The sequence below is a fragment of the Chelon labrosus genome (genome assembly GCF_963514085.1).
Source record: "Chelon labrosus genome assembly, chromosome: 22".
NCBI classification, from domain to species: Eukaryota; Metazoa; Chordata; class Actinopteri; order Mugiliformes; family Mugilidae; genus Chelon; species Chelon labrosus.
The window spans coordinates 20800080-20823815 of record NC_140355.1 but is presented as its reverse complement, the minus strand read 5'-3'; the positions used below and the strand labels follow the sequence as shown (position 1 = coordinate 20823815).

Sequence of the window (23736 nt, the reverse complement as noted above, 5' to 3'; positions counted from 1 at the left end):
GTTCAGGATACTGTGCCCTCGTCGTGTTACCTGCAACGGGCCCCCTCCATCGGTGCAACACGTGTAACGCTATCCACCACTGACGCCGCTGTCGTGTGCAGGTACTACGGGCTCTCGGTGTGGTTCCCGGACGTCATCAAGCACCTCCAGGCCGACGAGTACGCCTCCAGAGTGAAGATCCACAACAACGAGCGCATCGAGGACTTCACCTTCAACTTCACCCTGGAGAACCAGATCCACAGGAACGGGATGTTTCTCAATGACAGGTACGTTGTGAAGCGACGGAGAGAGAATTCAGAGACAACTTATTAAAAAACACAAGAACAAAAGGCGCTGCAGGGACAAAAACACGGAGACAAAACAAAAACTGGTGAACAAAAAACGCTGACTTGAAATGATGGGAAACAACAACAGGGGTAACAGCACAGGGGGAAATATAACGGACAGGAAAGGCGGGGGGTGTGTGTGTGTGTGGGGGGGGTAAAATCCAGTCTAAGTAAAATCCACACAAATGAATGCCAGGTCCAGAAGAACACTGAATCGTCCCAGGATGGTCGATGTTATTTACTTCTCCAGTCAGTGGTCATAATATTATGGCTGATCAGTGTGTATACCCCTGGGCGGAGGGGTACTAGTAAGGGTGGAGCACACAAGGGGGGGGGCAACGCAAGAAGTAAAGCAGGACAAGGAACACCAAGGAAGGAGGTTACAAATTAGAAACAGGAAACACTCAAAACCCCAAACTGTAACTATTTCTCAGTTACTCTATGGCCATCACAGTCACGTGAATTAAAGCTGAAGATGATGATTCAAACCAGCCGTGGTGTGACTCACTGTGATCTGAGTTCCGTGGTTAAAGCCGCTTGTCCCGTTGTGGGACAGCGCTGCTATTCGTCATCCCCGTAAACAACACACCACTGCAGGTGATATTAATCCTGCCACCTTTATCTCCAACCACCACCAGGAAATTAGAACCTTTATCTCTCTTTCTGTCTCTCTCTCTCTCTCTCTCTCTCTCTCTCTCTCTCTCTCTCTCTCTCTCTCTCTCTCTCTCTCTCTTTCACCCATACACTCGTCTGGTTTTCTCTCACTTTCACAAAGGACGCACTGATACGCTGCTTTCCTTCTTCTCCTTGTTCTCGCTGCAGACCAGGCGGCGTTTTTTAACAGATGAAATCAAGACGCTGTGCACGGCGACGTGCAACAGATCACCCAACTGACGAGCCTTGTCCCGGTAGACATGCTGCATTTCTTCCAGATTTTCTCTTGAAACTGTCGCCTCAGTTCTTTCTCTGGGGGTTTCAGGCTCAAGGTTTTTCGGCGGAAACGCTGGAGTAATGTAAGACATTATTTAACGACAGTTCAGTTGTGTAATTTGGAGATAATTGGTTAATATATTTTGTTTTATTTCGTGCTCATGCGTTATGTACACGTATGTGGCTAAAGATCAGAGAAGAAGAGTGACTTCCGTTTTTTTTTTGTTTTGGGGCGGAAACCGGAAGGAGAAGGGTTTTTTTTGTTGGTGTGGTTGGTTTGGGATGAAAACGGTCGGCACTAAAAAGTTATGAGAAAGAGCTCCTGTGTCTGTTTTTCCTAAAGAGTACACTCTATACCCACGACGCTTACAGTAAGATTAAATTTAACCAGCTCAGCTCTGGAGATCTAAATTTATTTTGCACCGTGAGGTTTCGTGCAGAACTTTCCTTTCCTTTGCTGTGCATCCTGATAAAATGGCGACTTCTAGGCGGTTTAGGCTTCTGCATCAATCTGACGGCAAAGCTACGGCGACATCTCAGACCCCGACGACGTAGCCCGACGTCCGCCTCCCCAGAAATGTAGCTACGCGCTGCAGCAATGCAGACCGCTAGAGCTGTGATTGGTCCGCTTGGTAGTAGCTTGTTTCCGCTTTAGTATTTCCGGCTGCTTCTCCATCTCCAAAAAATGTTCAAATCGATTGTTTTGGATCAAAAAAGATGGAACACACGGAGGAAAGGCTACGATTCGTCTTTGGCGAAATTTCTGCAAAAGTTTTAGTGGCCATTGTTGAAAGTGAAGCAGGAAGTAGAAACAAAAACACAGACTGACGAGCGCACCAACGTAGGCTACGTACGTAGGTTGCGGTGTCTATGTCCCGCAGTATCCTAAAAGAACCTTAAGCATTCAGAAATCAGTTAATCCTTCTTCCAGTAACCTTCCCTCCCTCCCTCCATCTCTCCCCAGGTTCATCAGCATGAAGATCAAGGCCGTCACGTTCATCGACTCATCCTTCCTCAACTGCTACTTCGAGGACGTCTCCTCGGTGGGATCCTCCTTCAAAAACTGCACCTTTGTAGACTCCTTCTTCTTCAACACGGGTGAGTCTGAGGACGTTCGCTCACATTCACATTCAGGAACTGATCTGAGGGGTTTCCTTCCTTCCTTCCAGCCCAGGAGAAAAATCCTATTACACTGTAGGTGCCTCAAACATACGTCTTGGCTCTGTCTCTCTGCCTGACAGTTTCATTTTGGCCCAGGCCTCTGGCTCTGAGGAGGAACAATGACTCTGAGCATTTATGGCTTTGCTTTGTGTCACTGAATTACTGCTTAGCCCCTCCGCCCCAGCACAGATTGCTTTTCTCAACTATCAGTGGTTGGATTTAACAAAAAAATGTGATGCATGATCAGCTGCAGAGCAGTTTACCAAACACACAAAGGCTCCTGGAGTGATGCTTTTCTGTGTGCATGATTCTCTGAGTTTTATTTTAACGTCTCAAAGTAAGAGTTGTCTTTTTCAATTGCAGAATATTTAGTTGCAATAAAGAAATTTAAACCTGCATCCGTATCAAATTGTATCCTGCCTGTGTTACAAAAACTGCAATCCAGTCGTTTTGCGTCAGACAAAGGCGCGAGCAGAAAGAGAAAGGAAGAAAAAAGCAGCAGAGGCGTTTTCAGGCGAACAGGAGCTGAATCAGACCTTGTGGGAATGCGGGAGCGCGGGGTTCTGGAAAGAACGGTTCCCTTCCTGCACGCGGGAAAACGCTGAACACAGAGACTGTAAGGGCACGTCAGGTTTGCTGGCGACGCCCCGTGGGAAATGAAGTCTCTTTGCCCCCGGCAATGTGTCTCTAGAGAGCGGGGGAGGAAGAGAAACTAGGAGAGACAGGGAGGGAGGGGAAGACAGCTCAGTTTATTAATACGGCATTTAGAGAACGTTACAGGGTAGTTGGACATGCAAGTATGTCAGTATCCTAGAGTCGAGTAGGGTTAGAAAGTGTCATGGAAATTAAACGTTTAAGGAAATGCACTTGTTTTCTTGCAGGTAGCTGGATGTAGAGAGTGATCAGAGCTAGGAGCTAGTTAGCTTAGCTTAGCATAAAGACGGGACACAAGTGGAATCAGCTAATTTCTTGATTGTTCAGTTTATACAAAGACTAAAGCGTTAAAATTACATGTTTAGGTCCAGTGGCTATATATGTATATATACACACTGATCAGCCACAAGATTATGACCACCGACAGGAGAAGTAAGTAACATTGACCATCTTGTGACGGTTCAATGTTCTGCTGGGAAACTTTTGGACCTGGCATTCATTCATTCAGTGTGGATGTTACTTAGACATGTAGCACCCACCTAGACCAGACCAGGCACCTCCACCCCATAGCAATGACACACCTTGATGGCAGCAGCCATCCCAGCAGGATGCAACCACAAAAAAGGTTTAGGAACAACTCAAAAAACATGAAATACAGTTGACCTGGCCAAATTCACTAGATCCCAAACTGATCAAGTATCTGTGGGATGATCCACAGAGGCCCCTCCCCTCAAAGCCCCCCCTCACTAACAACAACACCACAGGACACCCTCAGAAGGCCCATGTCCATTCTCTGATTAGTCACCACAAGGGAGACCTACACAATATTAGGAAGATGGTCATAATGTTACGATTTTGAGCCCAAATCGTCTTTCCGTTGGGTTTTATTTGACTCAAATGTCATATTCTACTGGATTGGAAGTATAAATTAAAACAACCATACACTGTTTGACTTTAATAAAGATGTGCATGTGTTTTCTGTATCCTCACATAAAAAACAACTACCAATAAAAATCATATAAATAAATAAATACCTCTAAGGTTCAAGGTGTTGAAGGTACAGTTGTAATGTGTCCCAGACAGTCAGCAGCCGGTAGACGCAGTACGACGTTTTGATTGTAATCCTAATTGAAACCTTCCCTCTTGTCTCTGGTCTCTTGTCCTTGTCTCCAGATATTGACGACACCAAGCTAACAAACTCCAGGATCATCAACAGCTCCTTCCACCACAACAAGACGGGCTGTCAGATGACGTTCGACGACGACTACAGCGCCTACTGGGTCTACTTTGTCAACTTCCTGGGAACGCTGGCCGTGCTGCCCGGCAACATCGTGTCTGCCCTCCTCATGGACAAAATAGGGCGCCTCAGCATGTTAGGTATGACGTCGCGTCCCCTCTGACTTTTTCTTTTTCTTTTGTTTTGGGATATTAATAGCAGCCCTTCCTCCTTTTGCAAAATGTCTCGGTGTCTTGTGAGGTTGGCCTTTGCGTCTTTGGCAACCTCCGCTGACGTACCTGAGACGTAAATTTTGTGTCCTGCAGGAGGCTCCATGGTGCTGTCGGGCATCAGCTGCTTCTTCCTGTGGTTTGGCACCAGCGAATCGATGATGATCTTCATGCTCTGTCTCTACAACGGCCTCAGCATCTCTGCCTGGAACTCACTGGACGTGGTCACCGCTGAGCTGTACCCGACGGACAGGAGGTGAGGGCTGCACTCAGCTGGAGACGGATGCATCAAATAGGGGTGCAACTAGTCTGGCAATAGCCTGAGGACCAAAACTGAAACATAAAATCACGCTCTTCGTTAGTGAAAGTGTCATATAGTGAATGCAAATTATCCTCTGTACATTTCTGACACCTCCGCGTCTTCCTTTTTCCTCAGGGGCACAGGATTTGGCTTCTGTAACGCCATGTGTAAGCTGGCGGCCGTGCTGGGCAACCTGATCTTTGGCTCGCTGGTTGGCATCACCAAGGCCATTCCCATCCTGCTGGCGTCGGCCGTGTTGGTTGGCGGCGGGCTGGTGGGGCTCCGACTGCCAGACACGCGAGCCAATGTCCTCATGTAAACCTCAGTGTGTTGTTTACCAGGTATTTACTCAGTGCACTGACAAACGACTCGTTTATGGAGTAGGATTTATTAGGATGTCGCTGGAAATTTATTATTTGATGAATTATTGACCAAACGAGCAAACAAACACACGGCAGACAACGACTATTCTGATACTTCTGAGTCAAATACCTTGTAAATTACAGCGAAATGCAGTTTTACTGAGCTGTGGATGTACAGAGGAGGCTAATTTGGAATATCAGACGCTACAAACGTGCCAGGGGATTACGAGCGGCGACCGAAACTCTCTGTAAATCAACAGCTCGTTTAATACCATGGGCTGTTTCACACATGCAACTCACTAATGCACGAGCAAAGCTGCAAAAGGCTTGGACTTCCAACAACCTTTTTTTTTCGAATCCCGTCCTCTGTCTAAGCTCAGATTAAAAGGAAATAGTTTTTAATGTTTTAGGAGCTACGCTTATTTGAAGCTACCACCAGTTAGCTTAGCATAAATGCGGATGTAGCCAGCTTTGCTAGCTCCTGAAAGGGATCAAGCAGTAAGTAATGTCCTTAAACCCACATCATGTTGTTTTTATACTTAGGTTTGTGCAAGAATGTGACCATCTATGCTATGCTAAGCTAAGCTAAGCTAAACAGCTAGCTTTACCGCTGCTTCGTATTTAGGCTATGGTTAAGACGCCTTGCTCAGAAAGAAAAAGCTAATATGTGTATTTTTATTATTTATTAATTCATTTGCAGCTGCACCGGTCTAAACCCTTCCGTCACTATTCCACTAAAGGTTGACGATATTTAAGCCTTTTGCCGCAATTTGCAAAAATGACGAGGCCATAGGGGAAAAAAATAAAATAAAGAATCGATAACGATACAGTAGTTTAGTCAAAACTTCAGCAGCTACATTTCTAACGTGAAAAGAAGTTTACATTTTCTGCTTTTTACAGTAAGAGACTTTTGGGATTGGAATCCTTTTTTTGTCTGAATGCTTCCTCCGTCCCTCCCTCCTCCTCCTCTTCCTCTTCTTCTCTCGTGTCTGTATTCGTCTAGTGAAGGGCTTTGCTCTCCGTTGCAACTTGATCTGTCGAGAAGAATTTATACTGCAGGAAACTTCTGATGGTATCCGAATATGCTTTTTCCCCTCCTTTTTTGTTTTCTCCCCTTTTATCCGTCTCATTGTCCTGCTTGTCTTGTCCCGTTTATCTCCTCCTGCCTTGCTGCTGCTGCTGTTCCCTCCAAAAACTCAAAGGCCTTTCTGAAATGTCGTGCCTCTCTCTCTCTCTCTCTCTCTCTCTCTCTCTTTCTCTCTCCATCTCTTCTTCCAAACCTTGCTGGAAGCTTTGCTGCTCTGTATTGCTGTTTATTTATTTTGTTGGTCCCTTATCTCTTGATACTGCAGCGTATGTATGTATGAGTGTGTGCGTGTGTGTTTCTCTTACAGGAAACCATTTTTGTTTCATGTTTTAGTGCGATACCAAGGAAATAACGTTAAAATAGGTTTGGATTCATGTAATAAATTGAAATTAAAAGCCATGTGTAAAGGGTCTGTTCACCCAAGTCCCAGGAAACGTTTCTCCTAGCCATATGGAGAGTTTTGGTTTAAAACGATTTCAGGCCTCAATGCAGACATGTTGCTAACAGCTAATATGCTAATATGCTAACATGACGCAATGACAGCATTATTCATTCATTCATTCATCTTCTGTATCTGCTTATCCTGTGAAGGGTCGCGGAGCAGGGGGTAGGGCTGGAGCCTAGCCCAGCTATGATAGCATTAGCCTAATGCTATTTTAGTTTAGCATGAAAACGTGCTAATTTAGCAAAACACATGAAAGTAAAGCAGAGACTGGTTTCAGTCACCAGCTAAAACATCTCCAATCTGGGAACCCATCTGCTGTCATTTCATGATGTTGGTCATTGTTACTGGGGGCAACGTCCAATTTTTAATGCCTTTTAGTGTAGCCAGCAATTATACCGTCCAAATAATTACAACAAATATCCAGGCAAAGAATAATATCTCTCCCCAAGTCATTGCTTTCAGTCCAGTTAGTAACTTTACATCCTAGGTGGAAGGTGGAGTTGAAGCTGAGAGGCAACATCTACGACCGGACACTTTAAACCACTACATTAGCTTAACGAATACAGCATGTTAGCGTATTCTAGCTAAATCTATTGGAACTCAGTTTTCAGTTTTATAAAATGTCAGAGGAAAATAAAAGAACGTTATAAATAAAGGCAACTGGACTTAGAGTAGACTTGGATAGATCTTATTGATCCACAAGGGAAATTGCTTGGTCCCAGTAGCTCAATTGCACAAAATTAAATTAAATTAAATCAAATTAAATTAAAACAAAAAAATAAAATACAATAAAATCAATTAAATTAAATAAAAAATAAAATAAATTTAAAAAATAAAATGAAAAATAAAATAAAAAAATAAAAATAAAATAAATTAAATTAAATTAAATTAAAACAAAAATAAAATACAATCAAATAAATAAAATAAAAAATAAAATAAAATAAATTTAAAAAATAAAATAAAAAATAAAAATAAATTAAATTAAATTAAAATTGACAAGATTTGCATACGTACAAATGTACAAGAAATACAGACAGAAATAAATATAAATATAAGAATGAATACGATGGAGTTATCTGTCACTGAAAGATGAGTTTTTCTACAGCAGGACTAAGTTTCTTTTATCAATTTATTCAATTATCTTCTTCAGTTCTAAAGGGCTGATGAGGAGTTGAGGTTTAAACAGGAACGTCTCTCGACTTGTGTCTGTTAACGACCAGAAACCTTTGAGTTCTGGTCGTTTAACAACGTCAAGCAAGTCTCGGATGAAAGAAGTCCAGTTGCCTCTCTTTAGGGTCTACCATGATCTGGACGACTGAGAACCTTCACAGATGTCAGAGGAAAAAGGAAATTAGTCATCTGATCGTTAGCTCGCTGCAGTTTAGTCGTGAGAGGACCCCTGTTATGCAACTGTCTGCATCTAAGAGATTAGCGAGCTATTTCCCACGTCCTGACCACAAGTCGACGAGTAGGCACGTTTAGGGGCCCGCTGAGTGAGTTATCAGTGCTACTGACGCCTAAAGGCTTCTACCGCTGTACTAAGATCCTGTGCATTACCCAGAAACAATGCACATTCATACGCAGATATTTACGCAGATATAAAACCAAAACCGTCTACATTATTAGATAAGCCAAAAAAAATAAACCGTTTTTTTTTTTTTTTTGTGTGTGACTTGGGTAAACAGACTCCTCTAAACCTCTTAACAAATTGTATTGCTGCTGCTGCAAAAATGCATCAAGTTGTTAACAAACTGCAGTCTGATATGATAGGAAAAGTCCTTTTAATCATTCTTCTGGTCAGCTTTGATGACCCTGTGACGTTTCCGCTTCTCGTGCATCTCTTATTTTGATGTGATATGACCTCCTGCGTGGGGCGTTCTCCTTTCAAAGAATTTTTTTTACGACTGATCCGCTTTCCTGTGTTTGGTGCTCTGTCTCTGTCCGTCGGCTCCTCTGCAAACATCACTGTTTCCAAAATGAAATCCTGCATGTTTGTCGGTGAAGTCCCTCTCTCTGTTTCGTGTGTGTGCTTCTTCCCATGTCTTCGCTGTTGGCCCCGCGGGTGGTGGGGAGGGCTAACGGATGTGATCCCCGGGTCAAAAAGGTGAATGTACCATTCTCACATGTCGTCAGATTTGTTGTGGACAGGTGTTCGTTATACCGCGTTGACTCCCGGGTCATTGTGAAAGGGCATGCTAGTGGTTGAGATGACTGTATGTACTGTAAGGTGTTACCCAGCAGCAGAGGTGGTCAACTCTGCCGCCGCCGGTGGGAGGAGGCTCCAGCTCGATTAATCATCGCAGATTTGAAAACCTCTGCTGTCAGATTATACGTGTGTTTAAAGAAAAAAACTAACAAAAAAACAATTACCTGCCCTTGATATGATTTATTTTGATAAGAAAAGGCTCAAGTGAATGCTGGTGTCTACATACTGATGAATAAAGAGTTTCATTTGAACAGCTGTGATGGTTTGGTTTAAATGTGTCTGTGTTCACTTCTACCAGCAGAGGGCGCCAATTATACATATGTGCTGGTGTAGGGAAAGAAATTACAGAAGAACAGCAGCCGCAACATTATGACCACCGACAGGAGAAGTGAATAACATCGACCATCTTGTGACAATTCAACTTTCTGATGGGAAACTTCTGGACCTGGCATTCATTGGTGTGGATGTTACTGAGACATGTAGCACCCACCTAGACCAGACCAGGCACCCCCACCCCATAGCAATGACACTCCTTGATGGCAGCAGCCATCCCCAGCAGGATGCAGCCACAAAAACGCTTTAGGAAAAACTAAAAAAAAACATGAAGAACAGCACAAGGTGTTGACCTGGCCCCCAACACTAACATTGTGTTCCCAGACACCACAGGACACCCTCAGAAGCCTCACGTCCATTCTCCAATGAGTCACAACTGGAGCTGTCAGAGAGGACACCAGATTATTGATGAAATGTTTTTCTTAAGTTTCTGATTCAGATCCTGCCGGGCAACTGTGATGCATGTCGTGTGAACCAGAACACGCCTGCAGGCACAAGCACTGATGTTACTCAACTTAACTGGAAAAAGAGAATTGCACCAACTTGCTCAAAAGTGATGAAACTGAACGTGGGGACGAAATTCCTGGATGATTAAAGATTGAACCACCTGGGTTCAGTGACAATGTAAAACGCAAACGCTTCAAAAGTGGCGTCGAGTCGAGCATTTCACTTTCTTTCTACTTTTACACTAATGCTAAACTGGTCACTGGGGAAGTTTTCCGCAGCCTTCACCGACCTGCGGCTGCAGCGCGTCACACCTGCAGGATGAAACAATGCGTCTGCTAGCGTTAGCGTCAGCTCCAGGAGAAGCCAGAGCCGGCCGAGCCGCAGCAAACACAAACTTGAGTGGGTGTATAAAAAACGGAGGAAAGTTCAGCGCGCAGGGCATACATGTGTTGTATTGTTCTCACACTTGGCTCTAAACATTCGAAAGGAAGTGACACCTGCTGTACGCAAGCGCACCTATAAATAGAACAGAAGTCACTTTAAAGGGGAACTCCGGCGCAAAATGAACCTGGGGTTAATAACACATGTGTACCGAGTTCGACCGTTCTCTGGTATTTGTTTTCATGCATTTGTTTTGTTAGTCAAATGACCAGTTTTCTTACAAACCGCTATTTATATATATATACAGGCAGTTTATTAAAAAAGGAATACAGTACCGTTCGCGTCCGGCTCGCATATCCAGGCGGGCGCCATCTTGGGGAAACTGAACTCTCTTCGTTCAGTGCTCTCAGTGCTTTCTTCCGGCAACAGACAGTTCAGTTTCCCCAAGATGGCGCCCGCCTGGATATGCGAGCCGGACGCGAACGGTACTGTATTCCTTTTTTAATAAACTGCCTGTATACTTGCAAAGTTCTCAGTGCTTCGGTTTACATGTAGAGACCCTAGTTATGCTACCGTGTAAGTGTGGTGATATTGTGAGCCTTGTTAGTGGTATAGAAATAGCGATTTCTTTTTATGTGTCGGTGTGCCCCGAAGGCTAGCGTTATACGCTAAATAGCGGTTTGCAAGAAAACTGGTCACATTTGACTAACAAAACAAATGCATGAAAACAAATACCAGAGAACGGTGGAGCTCGGTACATGTGTTATTAACCCCAGGTTCATTTTGCGCCGGAGTTCCCCTTTAAGGTCAGATGATTCTTGGCAAAGATAAAACCAGGTTTATTTTTTAAACATTATAGAAAATGCTCATTTCCTATAACAAACTTCCCCTTTAGATTTTAAGCTTGAAGAATGAAGAACTTATTGGGTGCTTTTTCTTTTTTGTCCCCATGTGTAATCTAAATAATCTGGTGTCATGCTGGGGTGTGGTGCGCATCACTGTACATCCTCTCACAGGACGGGTGGCAGGAAATGCCAACTCCCTGACGGGGTGTATGCAGAGGGTGAGAGGAGGGGAAAGGCTTTGTTTTGTGAAGTGAAGACAGGAAGCTCTGAATTCGGAAATGAGCAGAATAGATTTAAATTACTGTATGTTGTGAGTGTAGACGCAGAAGTAATTAAAAACATTAAAGGGGAGCTACTGTTTTTTACATCCTGGACCTTATTTCTGGCATAAAATACGACATTTACTCACCCTTATAACTTTGGTGTCATTTGGAGTCGTTCGGACGATATTTAGATTTATTTATATCCATATAGTGCGAGTGAATGGGGCACCAAAAAAAAAGCCTCTTAATAGGGGAAAGGCTTTGTTTCTATGGGAAGTGAAGACAGGAAGCTCTGAATTCGGAAATGAGCAGAATAGATTTCAGTTATTGTATGTTGTGAGTACAGACGCAGACGTGAAGAATAAAATAGGCAAGACGGATTTAAGTTTAATCAGCAGGCAGCGTACAGCTCTATATACACGAGTCTACTTCACATTATATATATTATCAAGTATATGGAGTTAGATTTATATTATTATTTGTTGTATAACTGTTTCTAAAAAAACTCAAAATCTAAATATTAAAACATATGCTTTCAAAAATACAAAATAAATGCTACGTTAAAAACATTAAAGACCTGGATCTTATTTCTGGCGTAAAATACGATCAGTTACTCACCCATATAACTTTGGTGTCATTTGGAGTCATTCGGACGATATTTAGATTTATTTATATCCATATAGTGGGAGTGAATGGGGCACCGAAACCCATCCTCTCTAAATAACGTGTTATCTGCCGTGAAACTCGTTCATTTCACCAATATTTTGTTATCGTACGCTAGTGCTATCCCCGTTAAGTCCGGAGTTAGCTGTGCATTATTAAGAGGCTGCATTTTCGGTGCCCCAATCACTCCCACTATATGGATACGCGGATTTAAATATCTGACGAATGACAAAAAATGACACCAAAGTTATATGGGTGAGTAAACGGTCGTATGTTAAGCCAGAAATAAGGTCCCGGTTCTAAAAAACAGTAGTTCTTCTTTAAGTACACACAAAGTAAAATTTTTGGATTCCAGCCCCAAAAAAAACAAACAAAAACCCTAACCCTTTCCTTCCTCGTCAGCTACAAAAATTAGATCCAGAACCAGGTTTTGGTAACAGGTCGGTCCCTTTCAGATGGAAATGCTCAGGCTCTTCCCCTTGGAGATCGTGAGGTAGAGCTTGGAGCCTGCAGACCTGGACATGAGGAAGAAGAGGAAGGGGTCCAGACAGGCGTGGAGGCAGCACAAGCACACGGCCACGTTGAAGTATATGTACAGGCTTTCTGTCCCGTCTACGAACAGCTGCATGTAGTGGATCAAGTGCAGGACCCCGGCGGGGGTGAAACACACCACGAACATGCCAAACACCAGAGAGCTGGTCCTGATGTACATCGTCCAGTCTTGGTGGGATTGGTTGAGCTCGCAGATGATCCGGGCGAAGCACACGACCGTGACCACCAGTGGCACCAGGAGCCCGAGGATAGTGATCATCACGTTGTAGTAGAGCAGGAAGCTGTGGGAGTCGCCGAGCAGGGGCAGCACGTCGTGGCAGGTGGTGCGGTTCAGCTGAGGGAGCCAGTAGCTCTGCTGGACGAGGAGCTCGGGGACTATGGCGGCCCCGAACAGCCCCCACACGGCCAGGCTGACCCAGGCGGTGCACGCCCTCTTGGGGAAGGCCTTGTACGCGAACGGGTACGTGACGGCGAAGCAGCGCTTCATGCTGATGCAGGCCAGCGTCAGGGCCGAGCAGTAGAGGTTGCCGTAGAAACAGGCCGTGACCACTCTGCAGGCGGCCTCGCCGAGGACCCAGTTGTTTCCATGGAGATGGTAGTGAGCCTTGAAGAAGAGGGAGAGGAGGAGGAGGAGGTCGGAGACGGCCAGGCTGCAGTAGAGGATGGCCGAGGACACCTTTCGTATTTTGGTGGCCAGGAGGCACAGGATGGCAACGTTGGCGGGAATCCCGAAAGTAACAATCACCATGTAAGTAATGGGGATAACCCGGGTGCTCAGGGTTCCCTGGAGGTACGCCACAGTGCTGTTGCTCAGTGACTTCAGGGCTGGAGAGGGAGAAGTATTAAAGGGAGCCTGGGTCCCATTTGGCAAAGGCTCATCCAGAGAGTATATGCTCCCAACAAATGTTCTGAGATGTGGACGATTGAAAGCGTCATTTGCGGTGTTGTTGTTTTTCTCTAAAACAAAAACAAGAAAATTCAAAAGTTAGCCAAAATACAAAATACACCGATCAGGCATAACATTATGACCACCTTTCTAATATTGGTGACTCATCAGAGAATGGACATGGGCCTTCTGAGGGTGTCCTGGGGTGTCTGGCAACAAGAATGTTGTTAGTGGGGGGGCCTTTGAGGGGAGGGGCCTCTGTGGATCATCCCACAGATACTTGATCAGTTTGGGATCGAGTGAATTTGGAGGCCAGGTCAACACCTTGTGCTGTTCTTCATGTGTTTTTTAGTTGTTCCTAAAGTGTTTTTGTGTGTGTGTCTGTGTCAGGCTGCATCCTGCTGGGGATCGAGAAGTGTCATTGCTATGGGGTGGGGGTGCCTGGTCTGGTCTAGGTGGGTGCTACATGTCTAAGTAACATCCACATAATGAATGCCAGGTCCAAAAGTTTCCCAGCAGAACACTGAATCGTCTCAAGATGGTCAATGTTGTTTACTGCAAGTCAAAATTGCCCCCCGGGGACAAATATAGTTTTCTGAATCTGAACTGTATTTCCCTCGTGGAGTCTATAGATAGATAGATATCCCAAATATGATATAACAACATAAAAAAAAAAATAGAAATATATTAATAGTTTATAGTTTTTTTTAGCTAAAAAGGCAACTTTTGTATAATTTAGTATTTTTAAAGTTCTTAATGACTTCATAATAATTTTAAGCAATTAAAACCTTTGTTAACTCATTTTCACTGGCGTCTATAGGCACTTGGAGTTAAAGGCAAATAGCCATAAAAGAAGAATATATTCACATCTGTTAAAAAACTATTTCCACCAAGTATATTCAGTGTCACATAGTTTTAAAATCCTCTCTTCTTACATTTTCCCACAGTTTATCATGGCTGTAAATCACCACAGATGTTTCACAAGACCTTTAAAGTAACACGAAACCCACACTTTAAACGACTTTAAACGACTTTAAACTCTTACTGTCATCTTGAAGCGTCGCGCTGGCGAGGAGAACCAGGGCGAGAGAAAGGAGGAGAGCCTTCCCCATTTCTTCTTAAATGTCAGATCTCTTATCGAACCTTCTAGTCTCCGTGGTCCCGTCCAGCTTCACATGTCACTGCTGCCTGGTGTCACCACTGTCTGACTGCCTGCTGCTGCTGCTGGGGGTGTCACTTCACTTCTGTGGGTGTCTTCAAAACTGGAAACACCTCCCCGAGAAGAGAGAGTTGAAAAACCATGACATCTGCTCACAGCAGAACAGGAATGCGGTGTGGTGGCGGTTTCTGTTTTAACATGCAGCGTCAAGACCACGTCTCACACTTGTTTATTTTAACAACCTACCAAACCGCTCTGAAAAGATGGCGTTTTATTAAAATAACTCTTTTTAATCTGTTTCTGGCTCTGTGATTGGTCTTGACAGAACCGTCCCGAAAAACCCCCGCACCCTCCTTCTGAGTTTTTATCTTTAACCCCCAGTGGAATATGATGTATGGTGTGATGTAATGCATGGAAAAAGGACCCGTGGTTAATGTAGGAAATGCCTGTCTGAGGATGATAAGCGTGTCGGAGCATGGGGAAGTTTTGTTTAGTCTTTACTTCCCCTTCTTTTTCATCTCATTTTTAACACTGTGGTGTTTTATCAAAGCCCATAAACCCTCTAGGTTCAGTGGTCCAGTGTCCAACTCAGAAAGTTTTAAAGTTTGGCGCCCACAGGAAACTTTAATCTTCAGTTGTGTCACAAATGTTAAAGTGCTCTTTCCATATTTTTTTAGCTGCCTTCACTTTAAGTTATAAGACCGTGACCTGCCTGACCTTGTTTACATCTTATCTACTCATCAGGCTTGTGGGAAGGTTTGTGGTTTGTTTTTGGGTTTTTTTTGTCTCCATCACATGAACACTGATGGCCTAAAACACACTCCCCTCCTGCAGCGTCCAGCTACAAACACAGCCGACGAGTCAAACCGAGAACCGCCGACTCTGCACAGCAGCCCGCCATTGAAGAAAAAAAAAACCCACCAACACGCCGCTTTTAATCATCACAGTCATCGTCCAGCGCTGACAGCTGACCCATCTCTGGAAAAGAGCCACGAGTTTATAGGAAAACGTATTTTTTAAAGAACCGAGCACGGTGAACCTCCTTCCTCTTCTCTGAGATCATTGCATCTGTTTCCTGTGTTGCTGGACAGAGAGTAACTCAATGCCTCGCTTTGATTGTTGTTTTTTTTTTATTTTTATGTAAAAAAAAATAATAATTACACAAAAAAAATGAACGCTTACTCTGTTTAACAGAAAATTGTTTATTGGCGGCTGGGAGAAGCTGATAAAACAAAAGGAAAGAAAGCGAAAGGAACTGAAGGCCTCATCCGGCGGTGGGTGCGTCACCGCGGGCGTCTTCGCCACATCAAGCAGATGTCGGATGGTTGACCTTTTAACCGCTTGAAGCGAAGTGTCAGAAGGGGGTGTGAAAGAGGCTTCCAGGGAAGTTCGCGCAGAGTCTGATCTGAAACCAGATCTGACGCTGCATAAACATGTTTTGTAAGTTTAAAGCGCCAGAAATCCTGAAGTCACTGGAAGATATACAACTCACTGTAAGAAAATAAACATGAGGACGTATAGAGGAATGTATATGTCAAAGCAAATGGTTAAATTAATGTTATTATTGACATCTGATGGGCCAAAAATGAGTTTTCTGCTTAAAGAATGCGCTTCATTTGTTGTAATTTAGCCATGCGCCTTCTTATTGTTGTTGCCATACAGTGTGGTCATGGTTTTGAGTGACATAAATAAAAAGAAATAACAGTGACATAAATAAAAAGAAATAACAGAAAAAAAAAAATATCAAAAGAAAGTCCAAATATGAAGATAATTGACAAATCAAGTCCTTCCAGATGTTTTAGCCCTTGTTTTTTTGCTGAACGTGTCCATTAAACAACCTTAAATAATGTCATCTACTATATATATTATTATTATGTCTTAATCTGTAATGATTAATAATTATCAGAATAATCCAGTAACTGGGTGTTAACTGGGTGATTATGATAAAGACAAAAAACAAGTTAACTTTTAACATAAAAAAACTAAACTGCCACATTCCCCCACCAGAGGGCGACATTTCCCTTTAACGAAGCGCTTTTATTTTTATTCACCTGACTTCTTATTTTTTTAAATTTTAAGATTCCTGTAGCTGCTTGATGCCACACAATATTCCCGTTACGTAAAGCTTCCAGGAATGTGCTAGATGAGGAAAAGAAACTATCGGAGCATCTCTTCACTTTCTCTCTCGAGACACATCTCTAATCGGCCATCGACGGTAACTGAGGCCCGGGGACTGATGCTCCAGATAAATTGACTATTATGATGGTTTACTCCTCTTGTTCTTATTTCCCCTGCTTCCTGCCTCAGTTATGTAAGCGGCGTGCGGTGAGTTACGGACATTTTTGAATGGAAAGTCCCCTTTTCTCACGGAATACCACCCCTAACTCTTGTTTTTTTTATTTTTTTTTATTTTGCACCCTCCTCCAGATGACCGAGACATGAAGTTAATCGATGCCAAAAGGAGATTAGAGCTGCATTAATCAGTAATAGATCAAATGAGTATGCGTTTTGTAGAGACAAATCCAGCCCCTGTAGTTGACCTCCACTCCTACGCCTTTTTCTGAGCAATTTAGCTGATTTATTTCACTGCTCTCACCAAGGTTGTTTCCAGATGCTGGGGTTAAAAGGGTGAACTAGCATGCAAGCACACAAAGGTACAATTAAGTACAAAACTAGTGACTACTAACTGCAGAGCAAGGATATGTGAAACTAACGGTGTGGTAACGACACAGCGGTTGCTACATATTCTACAGGTTGCTGTGGTTGTTCCCTAACATGACTGTCTTAAATTTCTGCATCCATTAACCAACATGCACTTATGATCTGGTGATTAAGCTACACAACCTCGGGCTACTTTAAGGAGTCGGCTTTGAGGCCTCTACGTTACTTTGGCGAGGGGACATTTCAAGTGGTAATAGTTAAAAATATATATAAAGACAAATATGGTTCGTCCTCTCATGTTGGCCTGAAGGCTGATGACATGCTAGAGCATAGACTGTATATAAATATGGACAATGCGATGCCACTTCCTCTCACTGGCCAAACTGATGCTAGTTTCCTGGGGATACCATCGGCGCCATCTCGCGAGTTTGGAGCCAGAGTCTGATCAGAGTAGACTTGTTTTTTTTTTTACAACTCTCACAGTCAAGCAACTGGTAGTCACTATTATGTCACATCCTGTTTCTATAGCGTCAAATAACTAACTAAAACTTATCAAAAAAACTTGAACATTCATCAACATTATATTAACTACCTAAAGTGACTGTATGTTAGTGTTTTAGTTGGGCCCAAGTCCCATCCACTAACATGGAGGGGGTGGAGCTTATGATCTATACTGCAGCCAGCCACCAGGGGGAGCTCTACTTGCTTTGGCTTCCGTTTGAGCAGCCGGTTCAACGGTCCATCTTTATACAGTCTACGCTCTGACTCACTGTCCCATACAAAGTGGGATTAAGAGACAAGTGTGGCGCTAGCTGGTTGGCACGCTAACAATAGTTGAATAAAGTTAAGCTAATACTATGAAAGTGAGTCTAATGTGCTGAATCATGGCTTGGTCACCGTAGTTGGGGCCGGAGGTGGGGGAGGGTTGTGCCAGTGGATGTGGTTGTCTGAGGCTATTTCTGTTTTATCTGGTTGATATTTATTTTCTAGAAGCTCCGACACATGTTCACGATCAACGTCGAGCTAGGGTATGAATCACCTTCACCTCAACCTAAATACAAAACAGATGAACCCTCAGATAACCGTGCAACAGTCTGAAATGTGTCATCTTGATCCAGTCTGCACTGGCACATGGATGTTTTGTTTCACACTCCCACCCATCATCACCACCACATTTTAGCCTCCATTGCTTATCACTCTACATTTCCAGACGTGAAAGAGAAACTGAGAAAAGGACAGAACTAAAGAAAGAATTAAGCTCAAGCAGTTCGTATCAACTTCCTGATCACTGTTGCCCATCGTGGCGCTGCGTTGCATGGTCATTCACCAGAAAGAGGAAGGACCGAAGAGAGGTGGAAATAAGCGAAACCACATCAAGCGGAAAAAAAGGTGTCTGTTATTCCCCCTCTCTACACTGAGTGGCCTTGCAGAGGTGGTGCAATATGTGTTTTAGTGATGCGTGGGCTTGATCATCAAAATCAGCATTTACTGAAATCCCCAAAACCCTTTGATTGCCTGTCTCTCAATTGATCCACATGGTTGCTCAGTTGCACATGAAAAAAAGACAAAACAAAAACAATGACGGTTGCTAAGTTTCATAAGAATTGGGTCAATACTTCAATAGTTACAGGCCTTAAAGTCATATGAAATGTTTCCATGTCACCTGTAACGCCCCCTAGGGGGAAACATAGAACCCGCATTGCAACCCATGTTTCAGCTCATGCTGTCCCCATGTAGGACCCACGTAGGACTTAAAGCTGGGACCAAGATGGGTCTTGTCTGTTTTGCCCAGCTGGGGCCCACCTATAACCTTGTGTAATCCTGCCTTAAACCCACATGGGCAATTGGCTTGGGGCCAACATGGAACCCGCAGACAATCCCATATGGGTGTGATCTGAGAATCCCATATGGGGCCCATTATTTAGCCCACTTTCTACCCACATAGGCCCCACATAGAAATGTTGGCTGGACTGTAGACTGGCCCTGCCCAACTTGGTGGGCATCGACACAATATGTTTGTGTACGCCAAATTTCATGAAGTTAGCTATTGCAGTTTTTAGATATTGAAATGTTGTTTGTGTAGCGCCCCCTAGAGACTAAGGGTCACAAAAATAGGGCTGCTTGTACAGAATCATTTTATTATCAATGATATGACGTTTGATTAAGTTTGGTTATATATTTCACAAAATATTAGCTTTGGAGTTATACTGTGCCACGCCGTAAAAATTAATTAGCCATTATCTTTGTAATCAATAACCCTGCTGAAGTTCTTTGAACTTTTCATTATCTTTGACCATAAATGATACATGCTAAGTCTGGTGAGAATTGGATGAACGGGCTAGCAGGAGTTGATTTTGCTTTTAGAGGTGCAATTTTTTCAAAATGGCGGGAAAAAATAATGGCGTGGCCTAGTCCTTTAGAACCAGGGCTATGAAAGGAATCAGAGGGAGAAATAATTTTGTTTCTAGGGCACACGGTTCTCATGATATGAGCCAAAACATAAATTGGCTTATTATAGCGCCACCTAGCTGTAGGCATGTGTATTGACACTTTGGCAAAGTGGAATGCTAGGACTTCTACCAAGTTACCAGGTTTGATGCCTTTCACCATTGCAGTTTGTCCTGGGCAGACCCTTTTAGCTAAGCAGAACATTAAGGAGAAGGCAAAGAAGAAGAAAAATCGCAACACAATCAACAGGGATCCTGCAACGTTATTGCATGGACCCCTAATAAAAAGAGAACAAATACAAGCAATCCTCATGGAGAAGTGCATCAAATACAAAGGCCAGAAACAGAGACACTTTATAGTCTGAGTCTGAAATGACCAAACTGCGTCAATCAGGCTGCTGCAGAGCAACGACATGTGATCAGCCAAGAACTCTGACCACAGGTGCCAGTGTGTGAGATTTATTTTTGACTTATAAAGAAATGACTTGATGCGTGCGCTGTTAAGATCACACCGGATGTTTTGTTTTTTCAAGTACAAGTTTAGGCTTTCTCATCTTTGAACATACTGGATCTCACACATTTCTGCAGCTGTTGCCGCTGGAGATCTGCGCCAAGCGATGAAAACATCCTGAAACGTTCAGAGAAGTTCATTCCGTTCCCAAAATGCTATTAAAGCTCAACAATGCAGACACATACTTACATAGAAATGACTGTAAGTTTTACTCATGGAGAGGTTTTAGTGCTGTTGCTCATGTTGCTCAACCAAATCTGAATGTTCCTGCCTCGGCTGTGACCAAATAATTCTCTAACTCTTGTTTATTTAACGCATTCTTCTTTGACTTAACATGTCGGTTGCAGATCGTCCTCACATGTTTAACCTCCGGTTCACCCGCACTGAAAATTTGTCAAAGAAGCAGTCGAGGTATCGTCTTCCGTTTTTGGTATTTGTTTCTTCTTTTTACAGATTTTTTCTTGTGAACATTTAGAGGTTCACACTGTTTTTTTTACTGTAGGTAGAAAAGGAGGTTTCTTACCAGACACCTCAATTTCATGACTGAGCAAAAACAAATGAAGTTCCCTTTTTCTGTAATGTTTCAGTCTGCATCGAACGTCTGCTTTTGGTTTTTAGAGTCATTCAACACGTGGTAAAATCTGATATTTTAAACACCTAGATTCCACCTAGATCCATCATCCACTATCATGGATTCAAAACCTTTACTTAAGGATAAGTATCTCAGCATGTTTACATTAAAAAGTAAAGACATTTGATCACTATCATGCAGTAAAATGTTCCCTCTTGGTGTTTTCTTCTTATTATTATTATTAGGGGTGGGGAAATTAATCTAATTAATCAGAGGCTTTGTGATTAATTAATCTCGATTAATCGCATTTTAATCGCATAACAATATTTTCCCCAAAATCAACATTTTTTAATTTAATTGGATTTTAGTGGACGACTGAATCAAATAACAGACACAGACATGAATATTGTAAACTCAAGCTCTTTTAATGTCTGGAAAAATGCATTTAATTGCATTTCAATTCAAAACAATAGATAAAGAAAAAAAATATCCCTGGCCAAAACTGAACAGACCTAAAGTTAAAGTGCGAACCGCTCCAGTGGAATCTGTGCTCGATGCAACATGCTTTGCATCTAGATGGCTCCTCCATTTTGGTAGCTGTTAGCCTAGCTCTGACGCGTGCATCAGTGTAATCGGTGTACCGGGAATTCGTGCACAGACAAAGGTTCCGCATTGTTTGGAATGCAAACTGTGATTAAATGCGTTAATGTTTTAAATAGTCAATAAATAAATAGTTACGATTCAGTTAAAAGCCAGACTAAAAAGGTAGGTCTTCTGTGCAGCCCTCAGGTCTTCAGGCAGGCTGGTCCACAGACGGGGACCGTGGTGACAAAAGGCTGCCTCACCATGGGTGTTTCTTCTAGCTCTGGGTTCTATTAAAAGGCCGCTGCTAGAAGACCTCAGGGTTCTAAGAGGTTCATACGATAAGGGTAATTCTGATAAATAGCTTGGAGTAAGACCATTAAGAGCTTTTTCGCTAACAAGACCACACCTCTTGATATTCAAAGTAGTTTATTTGACCAGGTTAGGAGATCGAATGGAGGGGTCGAGGGATGGGGTGAGAGGGGTCGAGGGGGAAAGGGATGAAGGGATGGAGGGATCGTAGGTAAGAGGAAAGAGAATGGCACAGCGACCGATGGCGATCCTTGGAAGTCCAGATGTATGAACCTGGGGAGAGAGATTCAGGGTGGGAGCATATCTCTGGAGGCATCAACTCCTTGACCCCCCGGTTCCTGCAAAGAGACTGTACAGAAGAAGAAGAGAGAACAGAGAGGGTTGGGATGGAGGGGTTTGAGAACTGAGTCAAACAGGCAAGGAGAGGTTAGATGCGCCTATATAGGCTGGTGCTGGTAATTGGGTGTTTGAGGCGTGGCCCTGTTCCTGAACCTCAGTTATTTAACTTCATATAAACCAGTAAAAGGATCTTAATATGCGTAATGTGCGCCCTCTTTCTGGTCCTCCTCAGCACACGGGCAGCTCAAGTGGAAAATATTTTTCTTGGGAAGACCAGAAAGTAGGGCGCCGCAGTCGTTTGAGTGTTTGAAGTTTTGTATTAAGCTTCTCTCTCTGGGCTTCAGGACCAATAATTAAGACCTCAGTTTTGTCCTGGTTGAGCTGCAGAAAGTTTGTTGCCGTCCATGACTTGATGTCTAAAATACAATTAAAAAGGGCATAATGCTGTAAACGATGCTTTAGTTTAGACGTTTGATTTATTGTGTTTAGTTTAACTGCGTCCAGAGCTCAGAGACTCATCCCTGTTAACGTCTCAATGATGATGTCTTTAAGAGAGAAACACTTCATCTTTCACTTTATCACAAACATTCAGTGACCCATGGTTTGAACTTCATGGAAAAATACGTATCCCAGAAAATCAATAATAATTGAAGCATATTCAGTTTGAAAGCTATTCAAGTATTAAGTGGAGCACTTGAGTAAATGACTCACGCCCCACCTCTGCAACTCAACAGACGCTTAACGTCAACCAGAAAGCATGTGGCTCTTCTCAGCTTAGACGCAGAGATGAGCACAACCCTCGATTCTGTGAAATGTTCACGTTGTGTTTTTGCAGCAGTTTAACACTCTGTGACCAGGAGCGATAAAATAGTCGAATTAAATTCTCGCAGGCCAGACCCTGGAGCCGTGTCTGCGACTTCTCTCCGGAGCTAATCTCCCACTGTATCCTGCCTCCTCCTATGAGCAGGAATGCGCTCATGTTAGTTTTAGGCACACCCACATGAAGGAGCAACATGACCTCTGCTGAGCAGACCATGTCCAGCTGCACTCTTTCTCACAAAAACAAAAAAACCCCAACTGAAATGAGCTGTAAACATCCACGGATTGTGAGACTACTTGTGTAAGGAAGAGGCCGGTGGTTTTTAAACCTACAGGGAACCATCTCCTCCTCTTTGGAGCTTTACAGCTTCTTTTCTGTTCATTGTTCGCTCTCGCAACTCTTGGTTTCCGCTCCGCTCTTCCTGTCCAGCGCCGCACACTGAAGGCTGGCAAAGGGAGGGGCCATGTGGAGGACAAAGTGGAGCAATTTAGCCACGAAAGAGACAGATGATTGCCTCAGAAGTTGCTAGAAACCAAAACGGAACTAATAGGAATATTAGACTTTCAGCAGCAGGAGATTACCAAGCAAGACAATTAAACGTAACATTTCCATAGTTAACAGCTTGTTTCTAATGCTCCTAATCCAGAAGAAAGTCAGAAGAATATAGGATGTAATTCAGGATATGCACCGATCAGCCACAACATTAAAACCACTGACAGGAGAAGTGAATAACATTTAAACCATCTTGTGACAATTCAGTGTTCTGCTGGGAAACTTTTGCACCTGGGATTCATTGGTGTGGGTGTTACTTAGACATGTAGCACCCACCTAGACCAGACCAGTCACCCCGCACCCCATAGCAATGACACTCCTTGATGGCAGCAGCCATCCCCAGCAGGACACAACCACAAAAATGCTTTAGGAACAACTAAAAAAAACATTAAGAACAGTTCAAGGTGTTGACCTGGCCTCCAAATTCACTAGATCCCAAACTGATCAAGTATCTGTGGGATGATCCACAGAGGCCCCTCCCCTCAAAGCCCCCC

At 43.3% G+C, this 23736-nt stretch overlaps 2 protein-coding genes across 2 annotated transcripts in view; one reads left to right on the top strand and one right to left on the bottom strand.

The window, feature by feature from the left end:
- LOC311507707 (synaptic vesicle glycoprotein 2C-like) overlaps window positions 1-5407 on the top strand; it is a 28692-nt gene extending 23285 nt beyond the window's left edge. Inside the window, exons 8-12 of the mRNA XM_084572157.1 lie at window positions 102-266; window positions 2221-2354; window positions 4245-4448; window positions 4614-4773; window positions 4954-5407. Of these exons, the coding sequence (XP_084428283.1) occupies window positions 102-266; window positions 2221-2354; window positions 4245-4448; window positions 4614-4773; window positions 4954-5137 (847 nt within the window). The 3' untranslated portion in view covers window positions 5138-5407. The remainder of the gene's footprint in view (window positions 1-101; window positions 267-2220; window positions 2355-4244; window positions 4449-4613; window positions 4774-4953) is intronic.
- Window positions 5408-11395: 5988 nt separating this feature from the next.
- LOC311508044 (proteinase-activated receptor 3) lies at window positions 11396-14502 on the bottom strand. Its single transcript, XM_084572661.1, has 2 exons — window positions 14334-14502; window positions 11396-13359 (listed from the first exon to the last, which is right to left on the bottom strand). Exons 1-2 carry the CDS (start codon window positions 14398-14400, stop codon window positions 12302-12304), a joined length of 1125 nt encoding a protein of 374 aa, XP_084428787.1. The 5' UTR covers window positions 14401-14502; the 3' UTR covers window positions 11396-12301.
- Between the last annotated feature and the right edge of the window lie 9234 nt (window positions 14503-23736).